Here is a 27,418-nt window from a genome sequence, read left to right on the forward strand (position 1 = left end):
CTTACCTCAATTACGTATGGCCGTAGTTTCCGATCTAGAATCACATCAAATCCAAGAATTTCAAAACAAGCACTCTTCCTTTAACATGATTAGGAAAAACATGTGCGGTAGTTATGTTTTAACACAGAATGAGCCGAGATAAGTGTTTTTATTATCACATCGTCTATATCAGCCCACATTTTATCTACATCGTACCCTTTCTTTGCCATGTATCTATTAGTTGTACTAATCCTACGCTTACTGCCGGCTTCATCATCAACGAATAAAATCCTCACTATGTTTATTTATAGCATAGTTTGTGAGATGCATGTAAACATTTGTCCCTGTGAAAATAAATCAATAAACATTAACATGAGTCTTTTAATAAAAGGCAAAAAATATCATAAGATTTTTTATAACCAAAAAAACAATTTTTATAGCAGACATTTGCAAAAACCTAGGTAGAGGTCCCTTACTACCTTAAGCGAGAATATTAGTTTCCTCACATGAATTAATTCAAAGACAATGGACCTCAGTTCTCAGTTAGAGGTAAAAAAAAAATCAGCATTAAATTTAATAATCAAGCAACTGAGGCCAAACACAAATATAAAATGGAAATATAAATGGTAGGAGGAGTATTAATCAAAACGAATGATTCTCAAGGAAAGCAAGGCAATGTATTATTCAGTATAAAGAATTATATGCATACAAGTATATCAGATAGCTTTCTTAACCATACTAAAAAAGAACCAACACAAATAACAAAGGGAAGTGACAAGTAATTCTTCCATTAAGCCGAGATATCCTTCCATACATTAAAGAATAATAATTATTTCTGATACATCACTTACTACATTGCTATGAGTAGGTTCTGTGTATTTGTTGGTAGCAAATCTAGCTAGACCATCTTTGAACACAAATATTCTAAGTGGGTCACAAGAAGTCACCAAGGTATAGATCCTCAAGTCAAATTTGAAACCATCAATTAGTAAAGGCTGCAAAATACAAATGTATAGAAAAAGAATTGTAAAAAAAACCTCTATTCCAGTTATTTCTTTAACATATTCCATAATTCAATCGTAAGGTATTAAGATGTATATTTATCCCAAATCCAGAACAGTTTCAGGAATGAAATTAGTGAATTTTAACAAAAGATCTGTTTTACACTAGTAATTAGTTTTCTTGGATTTTGAATAGACATCTTTATACAGTGAAAGAGATTAAATTCAAATATCAAAAATTATGCATGTACTTGGAAAGTAGGGCTTTTACCATGATTTTAGTTTAGTTTATACAAATTTATTTTCCTTTGATTGTGTAGGAAGCTATAAGCTTACTGAAATACTTTTGTTCCTGGAACCAACCAGTACTAACCATGATTTTGGATTAAAATCTACAAAAGATGTAGTTGTCAGAAGAATGCACATATTTTGAAAATGTACTTCTTGTCAAAACTCAATTCCAATAATTCAGGATGACAATAAAAAAATCCTGATTGGGCTATTTCACAATATTTTTTCTTCTTCTAAATTTACCTAATTTCACAATTAAAAAAAAATCCCAATTTGGTAGACCCACATTTTCTAAAAGAGTTTAAAAGCTCAACAGAATAAGATAAAGTTATACCCTAGACATGTAATGTTGACAGATCATATGCTCATGTGGTTTAACATCTTTTGGATTTTTCGTGACCCAGATACCACGACCTTGGCAACCAGACTCTGGCTTTAATATATATGTTTTGTTCTTCTTCTGTCGACAGTATGCTTGGAAATCTCCATAACTAAAATATAAAATAGTTAAAACAAAAAAGGGTATTTTTCAGCATTTATTTCACTTAAAAAAAATGTGTTGGCTCAGTTCCTTAATTAGCATCCTACTCATTTACCTGGGGATCATGGTTTGAGTCCAATTATAGAACCAAGGTAGCTTGTACATCCTTATGTTACTTTTATATTTTCATTCCCAAAATTGAAAAAGGATTGTTACCAGATAAAAGTTCGTAAAGTTCATTCAGGAAATTTAACATTTAATTGGTCAAAAGTCAAATTCAATAAAGTTAGCAGAAATAAACTTTCAAACCAATTAATCACATAAATATCTCTGCTGCAAAGGTTTACTTTTAGAATTGAGGCCTAAGTCTAGATTATGATAGCAATCTTAATGGTCTTAAAAATTTAAATACTTTTTAAAATCATAATTTATACTAATGGAACTGTAAGGTCAGTCAATATGTTATGTCAGATATATACCAGTATTCCATATTCATAAAGTTAAAGTTTTCATATTAGTTTTGGAAATATAACAGCACTCTGGTTTAATTATTTCTAACATATAAAATTTTTAAAGGGAATGTAGATCACAATCACGATTATATATGCAAAACATGATATTGCTGAAATTCTTTATTATATATATCCTATTGACTGAATGATTAGAGTTTTTGATTAAAGTGTAAGATTATCTGTTTTATTGACTTGTTTGACTGAACACAATGGCAAGTAAAGCCATTTTAATGCTTGGGGCAATAATGATTTTCCTATACTTTCAGTACAAAACCAAGCCTGTAGTTGCACCTCAGTCTATACCGTCACCTGCACTTAATCCTTACAATATTAAATATCTTAAATGGATTTGTCCATCATACAATCTGAACAAAACCCTTCATCACTTTGAGGGAAATTTTCAAAATATGTACTGCCTGACTAGCAAACAGTATAGACTATGACCAGACTGCACAGATGTGCCTGTATACATAAGTATTTAAGTTGGTCTGCACTCGGCACATTATATGGTGGAATCAGTTACTGCTGGCAGGCTAATGGTTCATATTAAAATCCCTAACATTATCAATGAATGGTTCTGACTTAAAAGCAAGACTAAACCAATGTCCACATTAAAAAGTTGCTTTGAAAATATCAAGCATTCATGAATATAAAAGAATTATCTCAGAAATCAATTTCTTATTTTTTTTATAAATTTATGGGGTAAGCTTATTCTAAACACAATTATAATAAGAGCTGAATAGCTCAGATTCTTTTCACAATAGAATTACTTGATCAATTGACAAAGCTCCTTATCAAAACCATTTATTACTTCATTTTATTATGACAACTGACAGTAAGATATAGAAATCCTGTTATGTCTAGAAGTATTAGAAGTTGTTATGTCTACAGTGAAGTAGGTGTTGTCATGACAACAGAATATTCTTTATCTTATAAACAACAGTACAGACATTTTGATCAGAAGTATGTTTTGTCTTGCTATATAAATATTAATTTTTAACCTGTTGAAACTGAAAATGATACGACTTTTGCACCACTATAGAACCAGGCCAGCCTGCACATCCATGTAGTCTGACCAGAGTCTGGCCTGGCTCTACAATGTTGCTTAATTAAGTTCATTTTCATCTAAAAACTTGAATTGTATTCCATACTCAAATGTACATGTCAAAACAAAATTGGGTAAAATGATGCATCTGCCTTAAACCTGAAAACATTATTACGTATATATTGATCAATAATATACTTACTCTGCAGGAAGGCACCATGTTTTAGGGAAGACATTGTATTCTTTTGGAAACATCTTTAACATTCGGTTCATATTTCTAGCTAATAAGTCCTTCCTACAAATTTCACTCATTCCAGGAAAATGATTGATTTTCTGTGAAAAAATATACAAAAAAGATTAATTAGATATCTACTTGACCTGGAGTACACCACAAACACTTTTCTCAATGAAGAAGTCACAGTCATTAAATATTTCAAACGTTTTGTAAGAAATGTGTCATTGGTTAAGCGGAAAGGGAACAACAATTGCTGTCACTTGTATGAACACATTTTACTTGTATGGCAACATAACTGATTAGATAATTATCAATTTTGATCAAGTTTTAAGTCAAATAAACACTGTTACAGTTATATGGCATATTTTCATCTGAAATGGTTGGGCAAGACCTTAGCTGCCCCTTTAAGTAGCATTACCAATATAATCCATAAGCAGGCTGAATAGCTTCCATTCATGAAGGAATTTATAGTCTTTGGCGGGATTTGAACCCATAGTGTGAGAGGCAGGTGATAACTGTGAGAGACAGGTGATAAGAAGTTTTAAAGTCAGTGAATCTAACCACTAAGTCACCCAGATCATCATTTAGAATACAATGCCATAATGACTTAAATACAGTCAATGCATGCATAAAATTTCAGGCCATATAAATGTACTCAAAACAAGAGGGCCATGATGGCCCTGAGGTCGCTCACCTGTATATAGGCCCACCCAACCCCCACCCCCCAACGTTGCAGGGCCATTTAACCCAAGGGCTTTTATTTGCACAAACTTGGTAGACACCCATAAGAAGATGTTTCATGCTAAACATCTAAGCTCTAGCTCATTGGGCTTTTTAAAAGAAGATTTTTTTAAAGTTTTTACTATACACATATAGTTAAAAACAATGACACCACTGGGGCCGGGCCAGTTTTGACCCCAGGGCTTTTATTTGAACAAACTTTGTAGACACTTACTAGAAGATGTTTCATGCTTAATATCTAAACTCTAGCTATTTGGGTTTTTTCAAAGAAGATTTTAAGTTTTTGCTATACACATATAAAGAAAATCAATGACCCCCGGGGCGGGGCCAATTTTGATCCCAGGTCTTTTATTTGAACAAACTTTGTAGACACTCACTAAAAGATGTTTCATGCTTAATATCTTAACTCTAGCTATTTGGGTTTTTTCAAAGAAGATTTTTTAAGTTTTTGCTATACACATATAAGGAAAATCAATGACCCCCGGGGCGGTGCCAATTTTGACCTCAGGGCTTTTTTTTGAACAAACTTGGTAGACACCTATTAGAACATGTTTGATGATAAATATCTTAGCCATAGCTCTTTGAATTCTTTAAAAGAAGATTTTTTAAGTTTTTACTATATGCATATAGGGAAAATCAATGACCCCCGGGGCGGGGCCAATTTTGACCCTAGGGCTTTTATTTGAACAAACTTGGTAGACACCTATTAGAACATGTTTGATGCTCAATATCTTAGCCATAGCTCTTTGAGTTCTTTAAAAGAAGATTTTTTAAGTTTTTACTATATGCATATAGGGAAAATCAATGACCCCCGGGGCGGGGCCAATTTTGATCCCAGGGCTTTGTTTTTAACAAACTTGGTAGACACCCATTAGAACATGTTTCATGCTAAATATCTTAGCTCTAGCTCTTTGGGTTCTTTAAAAGAAGATTTTTTAAGTTTTTACTATATGCATATAGGGAAAATCAATGACCCCCCGGGGCGGGGCCAATTTTGACCCCAGGGCTTTTATTTGAACAAACTTGGTAGACACCCATTAGAACATGTTTCATTCCAAATATCTTAGGTCTAGCTCTTATGGTTTTTTAAAAGAAGATATTTAAAGTTTTTTCTTTCGGTTGCCATGGCAACCAGAGTTCTGCATGGAATTAAATTCTTTGAACAATTTTTAAAGGTGACCACCAAAGGAACATTCCTGTGAAGTTTGGATGAAATTGGCTTAGTGGTTTATGAGGAGATGTCATTTAAAGTAAAAGTTTACGGACGGACGCCGGACGGACGCCGGCCGGACGCCGGACGAAAAGCGATCACAAAAGCTCACCCTGTCACTTTGTGACAGGTGAGCTAATAAAAAGAAAATAGAATTTTTCAGAAGCAATGAATTGCTTCCATCACAAAAAAGAAATGTTTAACTTTAAGCTACAATGGACATGTATTATTTTTAATTTGTTCATAACAAAATTTAAGTTGGGAATAATTTTTTTTCAGAGTCCAACTTTACTAAATTGAGCTGGTTTCTATGTGTGTTTAGACTGCACTTAAATGTTTAAGCAATTATTGCCACTAAAATTTCAAGGGTTGAACAAGTGTTACATTAAATGTAAGTGACTTACTTGAACTAAACATAAAGACCTTGGAGAGGTAATTGAGCACCTGTTATACAGTTACCTTGAAGTCTTTAAAAATGTTTCAATTTACACATAAAAGAAATCTCAATTATAATTCCAAACATAAATACTGAATACTTCAAAGACCGTATTAATTGTGGGTCATTGTGATACAGGTAAAATATGTAATCATAATTCATTTAAATTACAAGGGATAACATAAAAAAACGACTGCAAATTCACATTGACAAGTTTCATAGATATATGGGTAAAAATATTTTCATCTCTCTTTTTGGAGAAAAATAAGAGAGAAAATGACTAGTTATTGTGCATTAAAAGAGAACATCGGAGCTTTATCTTGGTAAAGTGAAGTTACCTGGTATTTTTTCATATCCATGACCCTTTCCAGGGCCACAGAATAATCCGTCCAGTAAAGTGTCCAGTCATCATCATCTGAGACTTCTTTAAAACCAAACTTGCGTGACACTTTACGAACTGAAATAAAATTAAAAAACTTTCTAAATTGCTGTTTAGATTGGATTTTAAATCATCTTACGTCCTTATAATAATAATAATAATAGTAATAATAATAATAACAAGAGCACCGCTAGGCGGAGCATTATTTGCCCGAAAGTGTTTTTTATATTAAGGATGAAGCATTGGTAAGACATTACATAAATTAAATAAAGTATTACCTCCTTCCAAAAGCAATCCTCCTATAAAGTTGGTATATTGTGAGCCAAATAGAAATTAAGTTATGCTCCGGAAACTTCAGTTTTAAAGTAATAGTGACCTTGACCTTTGACCATGTGACCCCAAAATCAATAGGGGTATTCTACCCAATATGGACAATCATCCTATGAAGTTTGAATATTGTGGGCCAAATAGAAATTAAGTTATGCTCCGGAAACTGTTTTCAGTTTTAAAGTAATAGTGACCTTGACCTTTGACCATGTGACCACAAAATCAATAGGGGTCTCCTACCCAATATGGACAATCTTCCTATGAAGTTTGAATATTGTGGGCCAAATGGAACTTAAGTTATGCTCCGGAAACTGTTTTCAGTTTTAAGGTAATAGTGACTTTGACCTTGTGACCCCAAAATCAATAGGGGTCTCCAACCCAATATGGACATTCATCCTATGAAGTTTGAACACTGTGGGCCACATGAAACTTAAGTTATGCTCCGGAAACTGTTTTCAGTTTTAAGGTAAAAGTGACCTTGACCTTTGACCTTGTGACCCCAAAATCAATAGGGGTCTTCTACACAATATGGACAATCATCCTATGAAGTTTGAATATTGTGGGCCAAATAGAAATTAAGTTATGCTCCGGAAACTGTTTTCAGTTTTAAAGTAATAGTGACCTTGACCTTTGACCATGTGACCACAAAATCAATAGGGGTCTCCTACCCAATATGGACAATCTTCCTATGAAGTTTGAATATTGTGAGCCCAATAGAAATTCAGTTATGCTCCGGAAACTTCAGTTTTAAAGTAATAGTGACCTTGACCTTTGACCATGTGACCTAAAAATCAATAGGGGTATTCTACCCAATATGGACAATCATCCTATGAAGTTTGAATATGTGGGCCAAATAGAAATTAAGTTATGCTCCGGAAACTGTTTTCAGTTTTAAAGTAATAGTGACCTTGACCTTTGACCATGTAACCACAAAATCAATAGGGGTCTCATACCCAATATGGACAATCTTCCTATGAAGTTTGAATATTGTGGGCCAAATGAAACTTAAGTTATGCTCCGGAAACTGTTTTCAGTTTTAAGGTAATAGTGACCTTGACCTTTGACCTTGTGACCCCAAAATCAATAGGGGTCTTCTACCCAATATGGACAATCATCCTATGAAGTTTGAATGTTGTGGGCCAAATGGAACTTAAGTTATGCTCCGGAAACCAAATTGCTAACGGACGGACGGACGTACGGATAGACAGACAGACGGACCGACGCCAGGGGGTATAACATAATATGCCCGAAATTCTTTCGGGCATATAATAATAATAATAATAATAATAAATTAATAATAATAATAACAGACAGTTAAAAAAATAATATTAAAAAATATAAATTTTTCGAAAGCAAATTATGTATTGGCCAAATTTCAATTGCTTTATTAATCAAACAAATATACATAACATAACCTTGACACAAAGGTTCTGCCAGATAATAGATGTGACATCAATCAACTTATGTGTTAACATTTTCATGTCCTTTGTAAACAAGTGACTGGTAAACATGTCACTAGTAAATATTTGGGCAATGTAGAGCTTGTGATTACATCTTATCTTTTGTGCTTATTCAATCATTTCTTTGGCATGTTCACAAGACAATTTCTTTAAAGTAAAGAAAAACAGCACCAATATTGCTGAACTAAATGTCAATTCTATTAACAATTATGAATCATTATCAATGTTAGAATTATTTTGTTTGTTAAACACTCTAAAGACAACAACTCGGTCAATTTTACCCGGTGGCCATTCAAATGACTGGATTCACTTAAAGTCACTAAGTATATAGTAAGTATCAGTTAACTTTTCAACATGGAACTTACATCTGATGCAGGGGATATAATACTGTATGGTCACAGGGCTTTTTTTTAACAGGTTGGGGAAGCAACCCTGCCCTTGATTTTTTTTTTGAAAATTATACAGTATATTTGCAAAAGGGGACGAAAAAACTTCCAATTTTGGGAAAAACTGCACGATTTAAAAGAATTTTTCTTTGAGGAAGCCACCCTTACAGAGCTCCTAATGTAGATGTAAAAAAGCCCTAAGTCAAAATATTTTTTATTCTTCAGTAGACACATTACTAATAAATAGGTCCTTTCTCAAAGGCAGAGAAGTGCCTCAGTTCTAATTCCAAAAGGGAGTTTAATAATACTCATAATTTGGCTAATACTTAACCAGCTCTTGTTTCAAGTTCACTGATTTTCAAAGGATTTAGACAGACTTTAAGTAGACAATTTTAGGTTGAAAATTCACTTAGAAAAAAGACAATAGTTCATGCATGCATACAGAAATCATGAACCTGAATGCTATTTTAATCATGTATTTTCAAATTTTGTAGTGAGAATAAATGATCGAGATTTTTGTTTTGCGTACAAACCCAGATAAAACTACAAATTTTTATATGGTTGTTCATGTCAGAATGAAAATGAAGGTGGGGTCTGATTGGATAATAAAATTCAAGTAGCAAAACATACTCACCAACATCATATTTACAGTTTGAAAGACATATGTAGAACCATCTGAAACAAAGAGAACAGGAAAAAATTAGTCAGACTTAAACAAACTGAATGATATTAAACTTATATAAGAAAACATTATTTAAATTGTAAAATACCAGTACTTAAAGCAGATGTCAAATACTCAACAGTGCCCTTCCTTTCATGTTAGGAATTTGTTTGTTTCACCATATTAACAAAATTCTAAATATTAAGAAGCTGAGATATTGTTCAAAAGAATGTAAAGCAGATAAACCTTATTTCATCTCATGGTGTCTATGATGATTTTATTTGAGACCCAATTTTCTTTTTCTTTTTGAAATTGATCACAACAATCTTATGTTGACAAGTGCAGAACAAAAACTTTTATCATGGTAGATACATAATAGGGAGGTAATTACATCTGGCTTTACCATTTGGGGTGCTAAAAAAATAATATTATAAAAACTGGAATGTGCTTATACATGTACATGTTTTAGGAGAAATATGGTATCTTATAAATCTATTTCTGTTAATTGACTACATGCAAATATCATTTTATATTTCAAAATGCCACCTGAATGATTGATTTTTATTATTAATAAAAAAAAGAAAAAAGAAGTACATATTGCTAATCTTTATTATTCAGTAGTCAAATACAATTTCAAAAGGCACTTAGACCAGTAACTGTCTGGTTAACCTGCATATTTTACTATCAGCTATATAAAGTAGGGTAAACAAAGCCACAATTATGTTTACTTAATAAACATTTCACCACACCTGACACTATCATAAATGACTTGTATATATTGGCAGGAAACCCCCTCTAGTAATTCACCTTTCATTGATTAAATCAATCATTGTAACATTATCTCTGTGCCAAGTCAAAACCTTATAAAAAGCTTAATTTTAAATCTTGCTTTTATAATTTATCATAGCATAACTCCTTGATAAGAAGGTTGTAACCACAAACTTGCAATATTTACAACTTAAGATGTATAGTTTAAATAGCATACAAATCATGCACTGTACTTATCATGGCTGTAGATTTTTATAATTACTACTAACAATAATTTTTACACTTATCATTGTATTTTGTTTTGTCTAATGAAATATCACTTACTATAAACCATTAAGTAAACCTTACAACTCTTTCATAAACAAATTATGTAAAATGAATGTTTTCATGTTGATCAGCACTTAAAGAGAAAATTTCATTTAATAAATTGATATAATTATAGTATATATGTCACTTGAGGATGTTGATTCATTCTGAATGAGATATACAATTTCAGTTCACAAAATTAAACAGCTTTGTCCTGACTCCCTCCCAACTCTCCTTCCCCAACCCTCCTGGAACTACAGATTTAAACTATTTGCATTTTCAATGCACCCTTTATTGCTCTCTAAAAGCTCTGAAGAGGGGGAAACCTCAATTAATAATACAACCCTGAGGAAATAACTTTGATTTTCTATTATTTAAAGCTTAATAACCTTTCTAAAAAGAGGACATTTTATACCAGGGAATATAACAGACTTCATTTTTTTAAGAAAATTCATTTTAATAAAAACATTTTACAATTAAAAATACTAAATAACCATTCAGATTTGCTAAAATTCTTTAACAAAACAGCAAAAGCAGGCCTGAAACTAATAAGGTCAATTTTGAATGACAAAATATGTATTTACTTACTTAAATACTTAATATTAAACTTTAAGTTAATTCTTTAAGACAACCTCTTCACAGACCTATACATACCACTATAAAATGAGTATCTTTGGGCATGTGTGTGAAATCTGACATAATTTGACAGGTCAGTTTAAAAATTTGACATTAAATTATGGAAATTAATGATCAATGGCTCTAAAATACGAACAATTTCATAAATCAGCAGTTGCATGGGGGTGAGGTAATGGTGAAAGGCTTTATGATGAACTGTAAAATTACTTCTTTTTTATTTCGTTTTTACTCAGAATTTAAAAGTAATGAATCAAGGACAGCTTTAACAAAATAAGTTTTAGAAAAACAATTCAACAGGCCAGTTAAGAAGGCTTAAAATATCACATATTTTATGTAATTTTCGAAGGCAAAGAAAAAAGCAGAAGTATATTTGTTCAAAACAAACTTGCTTATAATTATACAAGACAAATCATTTCATTCAGTAATCACTTTAAAGCCTAACTTTAATGCAGGAATAATTACTTGTTCAATCCAGTCAAGGAGTATTAATACGATTAAATTAAAATCTACTTAAATCATGTTTTAAAGGACCGTTTTTCAAAACTTTAACATTCCATCGAGTATCTTTAACAATCATATTGTGTTACTGTCAACAAATCACCCAATCAATTGATACATGCCTCCTGACAAAAGCCATTCAATGGAATAATATGTTATCTATGAAAATATATAAGAAATATTGTGATTAAACCGGGAAACATAAAAACTTAGCGGACTAGAGGGGTTACAAATCTCAACGCTCTAATGAACCAGTACTACAAAACCTTTTATGCCGATTATAATTTACCAATGTTTAAATGTTGTAACATTAAATACCAATTCACAATAGTATTGTAGTTTTTTATGCCTTTAAACGGTGATAAAAATGATTTAACACTGCTTAACAGATGAACAAATATTATGTACAAGTAATTTAACGCTTAAACTTGTCCATTTAACAGCTCTGATTTACTTCAATAAACGATTTTAAACAATCATGCTTTACAGTGTAAAGTCACATATCTACATAACTTGCAAATCATTTAAAATTTACTTAACACAAAAATTCTACATTATTGAAGTAAATGAAAAACTGAAAAACACTGATCAATCATTTTAAAGGATTTATTAAAGGCTTTATGCATCAGACAAAAATTAATAATAAATATGCTGTATCATTTTCAAAAAGGAATTTTAGATAAGTTCAACAGTCCAATATAGCTTTATAACTAGTAAGGATAAAACATTTCCTACCAATACTTAAATGGGATTTATTGATAAAATTACACATGTTTGTCAGTATATTTGAAATTTACAAACATAATTCTTTCATTTAAGGTACTTTTGATTTTTTATCATCACTATGGACAAGTGCTTCGTTGATGACAAAATGCTGCAGTTTTATTAATGTTTACTTATTTTATGGACTAACATTGACCCTTTCCCTCTTCAATTGACATTTGGCACTCTAATTTAATAAAAAAAAAATATGCTTCAAAACTTGAAATTAATAAAATACATGGAATAAAGATTGATTTTAGGGGTTTGTTTGACCAACACGCCATTTATATTGATTAAAATTATTTGATATTAAATAATAATTATATAATTTATCACCTAACATTGCTACATGTAAGTTGTCAATGCATTATAATTGGCTACTACTTACTTTTTACTATTAATTTATCACTCTTTGCAAGCACCTTAAATCACTGTAGGTATTGTAGTACATATTCTGCAAATAATTCTAATATATTATTTTCATATCATCTTCAGGAACTCTGATTATTGCAAAACAATCCTTACTTTTTCTTTTTCTTCTTTTTCTTTGGTATTTTCTTTTCTATTTCCTTTTTATCTTCTTGTTCTATTATGAGATCTTTAGATGACTCAGTTGTGACAGCATCATCGTCACCTTCACCCTCGCCTTCTTCCTCGGCTTGTGTACTGATACCAGTATCTAAAAATAGTAATACAATATTTCTACATCATAAACAAGTAAATTCGTAACAACTTTAAAGGAAAGGGGGGTTAATTCAAGTATCTATAAATACAAGGTACATGTAACATAATTTTGTTTTAGAATTTATTGTAAAAGTAGTAACACAATGTTTTAGTAGTCAAGGTCGTACAAAAATAGTGAAGCTTAAATGAAACATGGCATTGATCTAAAGGATCAAATTATAATGCAGGCCTGGTTGCGTTGAACACTTCTAGGCCATTATACCCTCTTAATTGTGACAGCCTATTTCAGCTACATATAAGAAATAGACAATCGGGTTTTTACTTTTATATCCAACCTTGAATGTCATTCAGAGAACTGATCAGAGAACTGATCAAATAACATGTGGCAACTCAAAGTATGCATTCTCCTGCTATACTTTATACAAAATGTATTTCACATTCACTCTACTTTACCTTCTGATAGCTATAAGAATTACTTTTGTTCCATTTAGTTACTGTCTAAATTTATGTTATTCTTTCCATACACAAGTAGTAAATTTGAAAAATGTATTAGTAGATCAAAGAAAAAAGAAAAAGAAAATACAACAGAAAAAAGTTGAAATCTTCTACAGGGCAAAATAAAGGGGGGAAAATAATTTTTGGTACAAAGCTTTACAAACGGTTAGGCAAAATGTTAGTTCAACAAGAAAGTAACATAAAACAGCCTAACTTTTAAATTGAACATAAAAAGTTGTGTTACATTAAATTTTGTAAATTCTCCGTATCTTGTGATATAGAATTTTTTCAATATAGACAAATTGAAAAACCTTAAATTGTCTGTAATAAAATGCATCAATATCAATTTACTGAAAGAAAAACTGATAATAAATTACAAAGCTATTTAACTTAGGAAGATAGGCAGAAAAAATAAAAAGTAGTGTAACCAACATCACAGCTCAAATATAGTAAAGTGTACTGTAACATAAAAATACTAGATCTATCAATTTGTTAGTCAAAGTATTAAACATTTTCAGCATTGATTTTTCTCATTTCATGATTTGAATGATTCACTCATTTGATGGTTTTTATTCATTCATTCTTCTGTTGTTTTATGGTGTTTTTTTTATATATATGAGCCGCGTCACGACAAAACCAACGTTATGCGTTTGCGACCAGCATGGATCCAGACCAGCCTGCACATCCGCGCAGTCTGATCAGGATCCATGCTGTTTGCTATCAGTTTCTGTACTTGTAATAGAGTTGGTAAGCCAACAGCATGGTTCCGGATCAGACTGCCCGGATGTGCAGGCTGGTCTGGATCCATGCTGGTCGCAAACCCACTATGTTGGTTTTGTCGTGACGCCACTCATATTTTTTTTACTTGTTAAAGTTCTTCCATAGCAGGTGACTGTGAGTGGCCTGGCATGCAATCATATCTCCCTGTAGCTCTCCTCTATCATTTGTTTGACGATTGAATCATTTGATGAATAAATCATCACATGAATGATGACAATCTTTTTACATTGAGTGATGTCAATAAACATGAAAATATTGTTTAGTGTTCATACTTAAGTCACTGCATTATGCTAGCCTGGGGACATTAGGCATCTTTATTTAATGAGGCAAGGCAAACATTGCCATTCAAATAGAATAATGAGAAACGTCAGTGCTGAGGTATTTATTAATTAGTATGCCAGAGAATGAAAATGAATGGATACAAAAGAATTGAATAAATCTGAATATTGAAAATAATGGAAATATTTCAGTCTTTGAAATTAGCATAAAATTTAATTCATCTGGGTCTTAAAGAATCATGGACTGGAAACTGTGTATGTTTCATTTCCAATAGTCACATATATACACAACTAACTGCTTTAATATAAGTCTAATTTGTATTAATAAGTGAAATCAAACAAGTTTTTTTTTTTAAATTAAAATTCACTCCCATTTTACTTTTTTTTAAGCATCTGAACAATTTGGTCAATCTAAATAATTCTAAAATATACATACAACTAACAACTAAAATACAAATTTATCTATGCAAAACTAAATATTTCAAAACAAAGGCTGCTTTACACCAATGTATTCCACTTAATTTTTGCACTTTAATATAAGTATATGTATACTATTTACTTGAAAATATGATAATATTTCACAATATTACTTTTTCCCCCTGGCTTTTCTACCATGCATGTCAACAAATAGCCAAGACTTGTGGTATTCTATTCCAATATCCACTTTTGTATGCTTTGAGAGAAAATACGTTTTCTAACCCCCAACCCCTGAGCTATCCTGAGACCCAAACTATCCTGAGAAAAACAAACAGCTAATTTCTAAGACTTAATCCCTGCCTACAAATGTCACCTTTGGATGACATCATTAAACGAGCTTCTGCAGTGACGTCTGCCAGCAAATCAAGGGGAGGCAAATGTATGGATTGTGGCATACTTAAAGAAGTTCCTTCATCTACAAATTTTTTCATTCATGAAAACAAAATGAGAGTTAAATGATGTGAAAAAATGCTATGGTAATTATTTCTGAAAAATCAAACTGAATATCCCAAACATTCAAGCTGAAGAAATTGCTATAATTTATTATTGTGAAGTAGATCATAGAAAAATAATGCTTGTTTTGATAGGCAATGGAAAAGATTAATAAATTATTCATTACAATTTTTAAACATTGAAAAAGAGAATTAATAAGTTTTACTTTAGATTTATAATACATGTGAAAAAGGGTTATAGAATTTATACCAGCATACATTGCATTACAAATTACAAATCATAAGTTTCCAAATGAGTCAAAATTTCTGTCTTGAAATGTACTGTATTTAAACACAGGTTAATAGTAATACATACATACATACATACTATAAGACTATTCCACCCAACTATCATTGCAATTAAAATTCCAAAGATTAATATATTTATCTAATTGGCAAACAGCATACTGATTTAGTATTTTTGCTGTTTCTTCATTTATTTTTTACACTTATCTCTTAGACTGATCACAGAAAGTCCGATGAAATATTTGTGCCAAAATTTTTCACCAGTATTAGATAAATGTACATGTACTATACAACATAAACAACACGTTCACTTACCATCTTCCCCTTCATCCTCGTCATCAAGTATTGACGGCTGTATCAACACTGATGGCCCCTCGTCTAGTAACGTCAACTCTTGCGAACCACCATTTTCATTGTTACTAAATCCTGAGTCTTCTGGTTCGCTTTCCTCCGAGTCTGAACTATCGCTTAACACGACCGTATCTTCATTATCATCCGGCATCTCATCATCAGCGTATTCATCTTCGTACGTTTCCTCGTAGATTCCATCGGAATCCATTTTATGATCTTTCCCACTAACCCTTTTTATTTGATCATGTAATCATGTCTCCTTTAGAACATCATCATTTTGAGCGTTTCAGACTTTTTTCTCTTTTTTTTTTGGTGATAAATATTAAACTAGCTGCAAGAACTTTGTTTGAAGTAGATGTCAGGAATCTGGCGGTATGTTAGTCTGTGACATTCTTAAGTTCTCTTTTGTCTTTTCTTCTAATATTGAATTGTTAATATTTTTTAGGTCAGACCTGAAAAATAAAAAAAATAAACAAAATGTTTTAAAACAAAATGTCACGATGAATCTCCTTGACATTCTAACTTAAAGATCATCATCATCTCCCGACATCATCCTTTACATTTATACATTTATTTTAATGTGCAAACTTAAAGTTCTTGATTGAAAAAAAACTTAAAAGTACATGTGCTCACTGTCCGCTTTTAAAATTTGATTCAGTTAACCTTTTGAATGCCGCATTTACCAATATAACTTATTATGTAGTTAATTCACCAGCTTAAAGTCTGTACTTACAGTTAAATTGTTAAATTTCCTTTACAAATTAAATCTTAACAAAAGCTCGCCATCTATCTAATAGGCATCTAAATTGTATTTACAATGTAAAAGCACTCTATATCCTTAACCAACATCCATATGATTAACACTTATTGATATATTCCACTTCTATATTAACTCTTTTTTTTATTCTAATAACAAGCTTTTCATACATTCAATGCATTTATTTCATCTTTAGAAGTAACATCAAATGATATCCTATTCAAACGTTCTTTTACATTATGTACCAAGTCAATATTGGCCGAGATATTTTGAAGTATATGACAAATATACAATGTTTACACAGAAAATATGATACCACTAATAACATACAGGGATATAAAAGGAAAATTTAGCCTATAAAATGTGAAATTAAACCTTAAATTGATAATCACCTCATTGACCTCAAACATTTGTCTCAGTACATATTGTTCTGTGCACACTACCACATACAGAAGTTATTATTAATTCATGTTCATGTGAAACCTTTAGTGCCTTACATTCATAAGTAATAGAAATATCAGAACTAACAATAGTCAGGACATTCTGCATAATGCAATGAGTTTGAACCTATACTGAGAATGACAAGTTTCAATTTCAATAGAAAATGTCTATTATATAATATGTATGATTAAGTTTTGAAAAAGGTATTCCGCTGAACTGTCACAAAGGGAGGGGGGGGATAAGTGTTATAACATATAAATTTAAGTCAGCCATACTCAATCAACATAACTCCATTACTACTGTACTTAATACATGGATTCCAAGTCTGTTGTTTTATTTTCTTATTTGTGTAAATCAAATAATTGTTGTGTTTCAAATCCAATACAATTTTATCAAATTCTATATTTCAAGGCTAATTAACTGAGTTTCATATGATTTAACATAAATTACTTTCTCATGATTATTGGAAATAAAATAAAAATGTTTACCATTTATATTCTGATTTTATCACATAAATATTACTTATGTTTCTTTTAACCAGAGCAGCAACAATTTAAGTAAATATCCTTTTTAGATAGTATCACTTCATACATTATCATTCTCTACTGTCTGTAACAAGGTTATGACTGTGGAACACTTTAATAACTGATTTATATCTAAATACAGCACAAATGAAGGTGCACATATTATGGTTGCTCCAACTACATTAAAAGTCAAACACACACAATAAAAAAAATTGCTTAACATTAATATCACAATAATCGATAATCTCTTATAATAGAAGCAAAACAAAAAAATAAAAATTGATCAATGAATTTTCAAAAACTTAGTCTGACGATAATGATATTCCAATTTTTTTGATGTATTAATTTATGAAAAAACTGACACAAACGATCAAAAATCTAATTCCATTGATATTCCTAATAAGCAATTGGACTGATAAAACTGGCAAGGTATTCTTGACCTACAATAGATAACTCGCCACAAAGACGGCTATAATTCCTCATAAACTAACCACTGATCAATAGTTTGTAATTTGGCAGGTTCGCAAATCCATTAGAACTATTCAACATGTTATGCCTTTTATGGAGATATATACAAAGGGGATCATAATAGATGACTATTAAAACAGTTCTAATGCTGCCAGCTGTTTATATTATAATATCTAAATGATTTTTCTACACAAATTAACAAAAATAAACCCTGCTGAGTTATATAAAATTATATCATAATTATTAATGAACTGTTTAAGCATTACAGTGGCTTCATAATAATAACAAAGTTAAGTCAGGTAAATTCCATTACTGCATGTTATGAGCAACAAACTAACTTTTGGTAATCTTTCACAATTATTTCTCACTGATTTTTATATATACATGCACCAACTTATTGGCCCAGTCCGTTTAAAACACAATGAAAATGCTATTGATTGTGTTAGAACTTAGATAGAACAATTAGTGTAATATAAATTTTAGTCACAATATCTACAGTACATGTAGTTTGAACAATATTTCACAGAATTATCAAAAGAATCTTACAATGTCAAAGGAAAAAGTCTAGGATATTTATTTTGATGACTAACATTATCATTTTAGAGTGAGGTCATATTTTTAAGATATGAACAGAAAGATGTATGCCACTTTAAACTTAAAAGAAACAGAACAATTCACTGTATCATCTTCAATAGATAATGAAATAGTTCATAATATATGAATATTAAATATTATTTCACACATAATAAAATGTTATAATCCATTGCACCACATGATCTTACAATATAACCAATCTTATTATTATTAAGACTAAATACAAAATTCCATATCAAATAAGCAATAATCATAGTATTGTAAGCAATCCATAAGTCCCCTACCGGTTAAAACCCCAGCGTTACATTATGAAGGGCCATTGGTCATTCAATTATGCCACTGAATGAATCTTAGTTTGTCTGTATCATAGTAATGTGTTAAGATTGCCTGCCTTGTATAAAGAAAACTATGTTACAACAGATAATCAAAAGATCCGACTTTCTCAGGATAAATATGTATATACCAATGTTTCAACTTTTCTCTAGTTTAAGTTAAACATGTTGAAAAAGTTCCATTTTTTTTAAAGTGATCTCAGGAAACAGTTTTTAGGAACAGACAGACAGACAGACTGAAAGACACTCTCTGGGTAACAATCTTTGGGAAGTAAAAAAGCAGATTCAAGTACAGATTTCTGGGAAAACTGCATGATTTTTTGAAGGAAAATTTCAATTGGAAAGTGGCCCTTTATCGGAGTCTGTTATATAAGCAGGAAAATCACTGTCCTTTCACTACCCAGTGTATTCATTTTGAGGACAATTACAGGAAAATGAAGGAAAATTTCAAAACAAAGAAATTAAAATTTTGCCTGTGTCTCCCTTTAAAGGTCTGACAAGGTCATATATCAAAATAATTCAACATGTCTACTAAATTGTCATAATGTATTTGTTCTTTTGTAAAAGTATAAATCAAATCCTAAAATAAATAACAAAGTTACAACAATTTAAGCAAATTAAGCTAATTTGATCTTAATGGCCAAGGTCAAAATTTTTTTTTAATAAAGGTCACATTTGAATCATTCAACATAAAGAATTTGTCATAAAGGTTCTTTGTTCAAGTATAAATCAAAGCCTTGATAGTCAAGGTCAAATAAAGGTAAAGGTCAAATTTGAATCATTCAAAATACAGATTTGTCATAAGGGTTCTTTTGCCCAAGTGTAAGTTATAACAACCTAAGCTAAATTCAATATTCGGACCTTGAAAGTCAAGGTCATTTAGAGGTCAAAGTTATATCTGAATTATTTAACATGTCAATGTTAAGTGTTCTTTTGTTAAGTTCAATTATGCAGACAAACCATTCATAAATTACAAACTGAGCCAATCAGGGCCTTTATTCACAGGTTGGGGAAGCAGAGCCCTGCCCTTAATTTCTTGGGAAAAATACACATATGTTTGCAAAAGTGGAAGAAAAACTTCATGTTAATTCAATTTTCGGGGGAAAACTGCATGATTTAATTTTACAGAATTTTCTTTGGGGAAGCAACCCTATATATAAACAGCCCCTACTATAGAAGGAAAAAAGCCCTGCTAATTATAGCAAAAATCCACCAAAATTCAAACATTTGACCTTGACATGGTAACATTTAACCTTAAATAATTATGGAAGGGTATTAACGCAAAAATTACATCTTGCTTTCTTACGTTACATCGTGCTTTCTAACTTGTACATCTTGCATTCTAACTTGTACATCTTGCATTTTGACTTGTACATGTACATCTTGCATTCTGACTTGTACATCTTGCATTTTGACTTGTACATCTTGCATTCTGACTTGTACATCTTGCATTCTGACTTTTAGATGTTGCTTTCTTACATGCAAATTATGCATTGTATTAATAGAATCTATCATTGGGTTTGATAGAGGATAGGGAAATCCCAACCCGAGGGTGATCGGTTCCATCGGGAACGAGCCTTGGCGAGTTCCCGATGGAACCGATAGCCCGAGGGTTGGGATTTCCCTATCCTCTATCAAACCCAATGGTTGATTATTTTTCTCACTTACCTGGACACAGAAATATCAGTGAATCTACTTGCTATGCGCATTACAACGTACATAGTTTTGAAAAGGGGGCGGGGCTTAGGCGCCTGACTGTCTATGATTAAAAAACATTATGTACGTCCGCAAAAAATTCTTCTGACCAAGTTTATGTGTGAAAAATTTAATGAAAATAAATTCCAGTGTTTTTTTTTACTTTTGGGGGAAGGGGGTCGGTGCCCATTGGAGGGGGAAAAATGCAATAGGAGGGGGATTTTTATACGGATCTAAAATATTGATGTGTCACATGATAAACTTGTTGGGATACCAGGAGTAGCTCCCCTTACCTATATGATAAACCTTGCTTAACAGTAAGTCTTACAGGCATAAAATAAAGCATTTTTCGGCAGTTAGTTGCAAAAAAATGATATTCATTGCAGGCAGATTTGGGCTGCCATATTATAGGGGGAAATTTCAGCTTTGAGGGGGGAAAAAAACATACTATTTTGAGGGAGGAATAGGGAGAATTTCGCCGAATATTTTGGTGAAAAAAAACACTGAATTTATATGAGATCCCTCATCAAAAAGCAAGGTTATCATGATAAAACACATTGATATTAAAAACGGAAAGTGCCATATAAGGAATTCAGTCCATACTTCAATGGTTGACAAAAAAACGTTTACCGTTTGCAAAGATTTTTCTACTTTTTCGGTCATTTTGGCCGAATATTCAATTAAAATATATCAAAATGACATTCGTCATCAAAAAGCATCGTTATCATAACAAAAAACATGAATGTTTTTCAGACAAAGTGTCATAATATCCGATTTTACGAAGAATGTTTCGATATTTTAAAGTGTGCTATTTTTAGTAACAGATCGTTATGGAAAAGGGCGGACCTAGGTAGAGTAGGACTCATTGCAGTGTGAAAGTTAATATCAATCTATTTTGATTCCGTAGACAATTTAATAGATTAGCTCACAAATTTTTAATACATTTTGACCTTTTGACGTTTCATTTTTGTTAAAATAGGAGTGAATCGCGTATTATTTAGAAGTGCTGCACGTTGAGTATGAGATAAGCCCATGTGAGATAAGATTTTCCAACACCGCTATTTTTAGTAACATTTAAGGATTTTTCTATCTGGTTAGTGAGAAATATGTTTACCTTATTTCCTCCATAGTGGAAATGGAAATTTTAAAACAAAGGGGCGTAATTTGGTAAACTGAATCCGAACCGCAATATGGACTTTACCAAGAATATAACTGTAGCGCCACCTGTTAGCATAATTTGGGTGTCACATATTACACCAGATGTCGCGTCGTATTTAATAATGCTTGCTTCATTCGGCTTTCGGCTATGCGTCATTCTACCTTATGACATTCGTCATTCAAGCTGAGTAAATAGACCCAAATACAAACAGTTGCAGGTTAAGTTATTGAATTAATATACCAGATCAACAAATGAATAATAATTGATCGTTAAATAACAATATTAACATACAATTAAGCAAGACGCAAACAGCAGAAAGCATAATGTGCATGTAAGAAAGCAACATGTAAAAGTCAAAGTGCAAGATGTACAAGTCAGAATGCAAGATGTACAAGTCAGAATGCAAGATGTTCAAGTAAGAAAGCACGATGTAACGTAAGAAAGCAAGATGTAATTTTTGCGTTAATACCCTTCCGTACTTAAAGGACAATGTCATTTATGCTGTCAAGGTCAAGTTTCAAATGTTCACAGTCTATATAAAGCTTTACAAGCTGTTATTCAAATTAATATAAATTATTTAAGTTCATTATTTACATTAAAATCATCATATAGTACCTGGTTATTAATAACAGAATTAATTTTTGAGCTAATTTGGCTTTTATGTGATTTACTTAATGGATATTCACATTACAATATTTCAGCAGCATATGAAGAAATTTTTGAGTGTTCAATTATTACTCTGCAAATGATTATAGCTTGTAGAAGATGTCAAGTATTGCACCCTTGAATTCCAAAAACTTATTTCAACATTTTTGTTACAGCCATAAAGAATTTTAGTAAAAATCAATTTAACTAATTAATTTTAGAAGAGACATGCGTATTATTGTTGATAAAAAAAGCAACTGATTGATTGACAACCAATGAATTAAAAGAGAAAAACTAAAATGTTTTCAGGGCTGTCCCTGACCCAACATAAATTGCTGGTATGCGTTCAGACGGAGCTGTCATTGAATAAATCTTTGATTGAGATCAGTGTTTATGATTCTGGAATTCGAAAAACAGGGGGCATTTTTATCGAAAAGTGAGAATTTATTACATTTGTTGATCTTTTTCCTTCTTTCTCTATTCAAAATTTCCCCCTGTCTCTGAAAAATAGGCAGGATCGAATTTCCAAAAATATGAGTGAATGATCCCCCATCCTCCCACTGTAAGATAAGTAAGTTAACAAAATATTTATTCTACTGATGTTTTAAAGTCACAACTGAAAGATATTTTCTGATTTAAACCATTTAAATTGATTCAAACTAGCAAAATGTTACAGAATAATTTTCCATGCATAATGACAGTTAAAATAAGGCTAAACAGTTTGACAGAAGGAAAAACAATTACTTAAATCAGTGATTTTTTTCCCCAATTTTCAAAACAGCCTTTGGTTTTTTGAAGGGGAAAATAATTAGGGCGATAAATCAGAAAAGGGGGGAAACCTTAAAAATCAAATTCCAACAACTGAAAATGGAATTTACCCACACATTTTATGAAAAAAAATTAATTTCAATTCAATTTAACATGCATGGTACATTATGCAAAGACTATCTATAGGGACAAATTTCTGTCTTCTAGCTGATATAAGTGTGATGCTGTTAAGTCATGGTTCTGGTAAGGAAGAGCACAAGACATTTTAGGGGAAATTTTTTTAGCATTTTGAGGGGAAAAATATACCTATTTTGGGCTAGGGGAAACAGCCTTTATTCGGCTATAAAATACAGTGAAAAAAAATCACTGTAAATGATCCAAACCATTCATGTTTAATTAATTAGGCTACATCATGACTTTTCAAATTACAGACACCGATATTTCATTAAAATTATCAATATTCATCCTAAATTTAAGTGCAATTGGAACCATGTACTTTTAATTCCTTTAGAGGTAGATAAGTATAGGCAAACCATCAGAGTCCACAACAGTCTACGTTGTTAGGTTTAATACTTAATATAACAGGGTGGGGCAGAGGGGTTTAATTTTTCAACACTCTTTTAGAGACCTGCATTGATTTCTTATACGCGGAAAGCCACAGGCCCCGCAAGGGTAGTAGCACTCTTAGATAATATGTTTGACTTGAATAAATCAAATTGAAATCCCATTAAATTCAATAAAAAATATAAATCTAATGAGTTGGAGAAAAATCCTTAGTTAACTGGGCACCCCCATTTTGAAATCCTTTAGAGCTTAATATCTAAAGATATCACTATAATCAGGGCGCTTTGAGCGTCTACATAATTCAGAATATTGCTAGAAGACGCCTGCCAAAAACTGACTTCCAGTGAAAGATTGATGTACAAAATTAGAAAATAAACATATATTTCATTGATAAGAACTATTGTAACGATGATTAATATAAAAGGTTACTTTTACATATCCTTTTTGATAAATCAACACAATTAAAAAAATAACATTATACCAAAATGGCAGAAGGGATTACAGTGGTCCCCCTTTGCTTCGGTACACAGAGCGTAGCCAATCAAATCACTGTACGGCATTCAGTGATTTACAGAAATATTCAGAGCACTCCAATGATAGGTTGAACACCACCAATTTATTTGTTTCTATTTACGGTACAACATACCTGCATTTACTCATTTACGAAGTGCTAGAAAAATCTGGTTTACATGAATACTAAACATGTTATGCTTGAATCATAAATCATGACATTTATAAGAGCTTTCCGTGCCAAAGGTAGCACCTAGCTAATTTCATATTTCATTATAACAGCCATGCTAATCCTTACTTCACCACATTTGAAAATCATGTTGGGAAATGAATGGAATTCTAATAAGATAGAATGAATGTTACTGACTGAGACACAGCAAGTAACTCAACAACGGCCCTCAACTCCTCAATACTAGTTCTGGCTTCCAAAACTTTATAAGCCGCTTTTTAATAATTTTGTTTTTCATCTGATGCGGCATTAAAGGGTTACGAAACCTAACCAGAATAACATAAGTAGATTTAACCTTATTTTTCACTTGCAAATACCCTTGTCCCTGAATCAATTCTTGCGCATTTTGCGATATAACAATTATTTTAATATCGTTCTATAGATACCATTTAAAGTATCAAAATATTAATACCGTCATTAAAATTGCCTATTATACTTAACTGTAAAACATCAATTATGCCGAGTACAGTCGTCCATGACATTTAGGTGCCACGCAAGACCTCGTATGACGTCATTGGCGGGAACCGATTAGAGTAGTGTCGTGTACTATTATTTAGAACATCTTTATTGACATGATTTCAATATTTAAATTTCAAGATAATGTTTTTATTTATTTTCATTAATTTTTTAGTACTTAAATATGATTATAATTTGAATACTAAAGTCAGTAAATCACTATTTTCAATATCTTTAAAAAAAGTAATTTATAAAAATGTTAGAAGCGGTTCGTAAAGGTTAATCTCGTAATCACGTGATCAAATATTTTGGGAATTAAATATGACGGCCAAGTGCTGAATTTTTTACCTATCGGAAACTATTAGGTAGTTTATATTCGTACTAAGATTTATATTTGTCCATCCTTGGCTTATCAACAGATTATATATAGTTTTATCAAGGTATGCTTCACTTTACTTCATGGCATGTTCAACTTCATGGCATGTTCGATGAATGAATAAGAGCGTGTCAGATTCCTTGCACGATTATTGGTGGACTTTCCCTACGGGTCTGTCTTCAGCCTTCACGTCATGTCATAGTATATACAAGAGCTGTCCGTAAGACAGCGCGCTCGACTTTTTTATTGCTTGCCAATAAAAAAAGTTTTTGCAGTAAAAGGCAATACAAGAATCTCTGTATTTTTAAAGTGAACAAGTATTCCAACTTTCAAATTAATATCTCAAACAGTTCAGTCAAAAAGTGGACTGGTACTAAAAACTTAACCAAGATTCTAAGTCGATAAAAGGCCTTAATTTTTAAAACAAATCCTTGACAGAGTTACCTTCTCTTGCGTACAGATGGGGGTAATGATGTGAAATAGCATTAAAAGTTTCAAAGCAATATCTCAAAGGGTTAAGGCAATAAGTGGATTTTACCCATATTCAATGTATTTTCTAAGTCAAAAAGGGGCATAATTCTGTCAAAAACCTTGACAGAGTTATGTCCTCTTGTCTGTTGATGAAGGTCGTGATGGTAAACAAGTATGGTCAGTTTCAAAGCAATACCTCCAATGGTTTTGAAATAAAGTGAGGTGGTACAAAAAACTTAACCAAGCTCAATACACTTTCTAAGTCAAAAAAGGGCCATAATTCTGTCAAAAACCTTGACAGAGTTATGTACTCTTGTCTGTAGATGGAGGTTATGATGGTGAACAAGTATGGTAAGTTTCAAAGCCATACTTGTAATACTTCTGAAATAAAGTGGGGTGGTACGAAAAACTTAACCAAGGTGTGACGCCGACGCCGACGCCGGGGCGAGTAGGATAGCTCCCCTTTTCATAGAAAAGTCGAGCTAAAAAGGGTACGCTGAAGACCTTAAGCTACATCAATACCTGTGCATATTTTGAAGTTTAACAGTTTAAGAAAATAACTAGTCTTTTCTTCGTTATTAATACGGGGAAGTCAAAGACCGGGCCCGCGAAGCGGGTCCGGGCTTTGGCTTGCCCGGCTATAGACTTCACGTGTATATTTAAAAGAAAATCAAATAAAAAACAATTAAAAAATATATAGAATTCTATACCTATCAATGAAATTTTCAGTGTCAGTTCTAGTCGGGCGCCGCCATTTACAATGTAACTCAATGATAATAGGCGGGGTATTCCGATAACGGAACAAATCTCAACTTTTCGGATAAATAATAAACGTTGAGTGTTCCGAGTGAAAACGGAAGCGGTGCATGTAATACCGAATGACACCTTTAAAACGGAAAGAATAAAAGGAATTTCTTAACGACTTCCCCGTTCATAGGCTTTGCCTAATTTCATATTATTGCTGCGTGCTATAGCATCGTATCACTTTTACATATAAGGAACAAAGGTTTACTGTAGCCAATCAACTGAAATTAGCGACTGAAACCAAACATTTCAACAAGTCAACTAAGTCATGACATGAAATGGTGAACATGTCCTGTACTGAAATCATGAAATGCCAAAAGAAATTTTAATTTTGGCAATTTTTGCAAACAACCTTCCAACATTTTGACAAGAACTTACCTTACGTCAAAAATCGGTAAATATCCTACGTTCATACAATCTTAGAATTTTTCTTATACAGATTTAACCTAAATTGTAAAAGTAAGTGTCCTAACAGCTCGACGTTGATCCGCCATGTTGTTTAAAGATGGCGTTGACCGGATAACACTGTTTATTTACAATTTTTGTTTAAATTTAATCAAGAAAATTCTGTAAATCATTTGGGATTCCGTCAAAATAAATTCATTTTAAACAAAAATATCAAAGGCACTGGATGTCATATCATATTAAAAAATTGTGCAAATAATATATTATGCACTATTTCTATTGTCGTATGAATACTATATTCGCT

General features: G+C 31.8%; 1 protein-coding gene across 1 annotated transcript; it reads right to left on the minus strand.

The window, feature by feature from the left end:
• Positions 1-830: 830 nt before the first annotated feature.
• Positions 831-27,271, minus strand: LOC132718423 (tubulin polyglutamylase ttll6-like; the record flags this gene model as incomplete). The annotated part of the gene is made up of 9 exons (XM_060702119.1): positions 27,093-27,271; positions 15,881-16,368; positions 15,142-15,243; positions 12,640-12,793; positions 9,118-9,158; positions 6,270-6,388; positions 3,512-3,642; positions 1,606-1,762; positions 831-974 (listed from the first exon to the last, which is right to left on the minus strand). Coding segments are annotated over exons 2-9 (1,092 nt in total), but the record flags the coding sequence as incomplete, so codon positions are not given.
• Positions 27,272-27,418: the final 147 nt, after the last annotated feature.

The sequence above is a fragment of the Ruditapes philippinarum genome, unplaced genomic scaffold (assembly GCF_026571515.1).
Source record: "Ruditapes philippinarum isolate M1 unplaced genomic scaffold, ASM2657151v2 ctg2935_1_1_1_1, whole genome shotgun sequence".
NCBI classification, from domain to species: domain Eukaryota; kingdom Metazoa; phylum Mollusca; class Bivalvia; order Venerida; family Veneridae; genus Ruditapes; species Ruditapes philippinarum.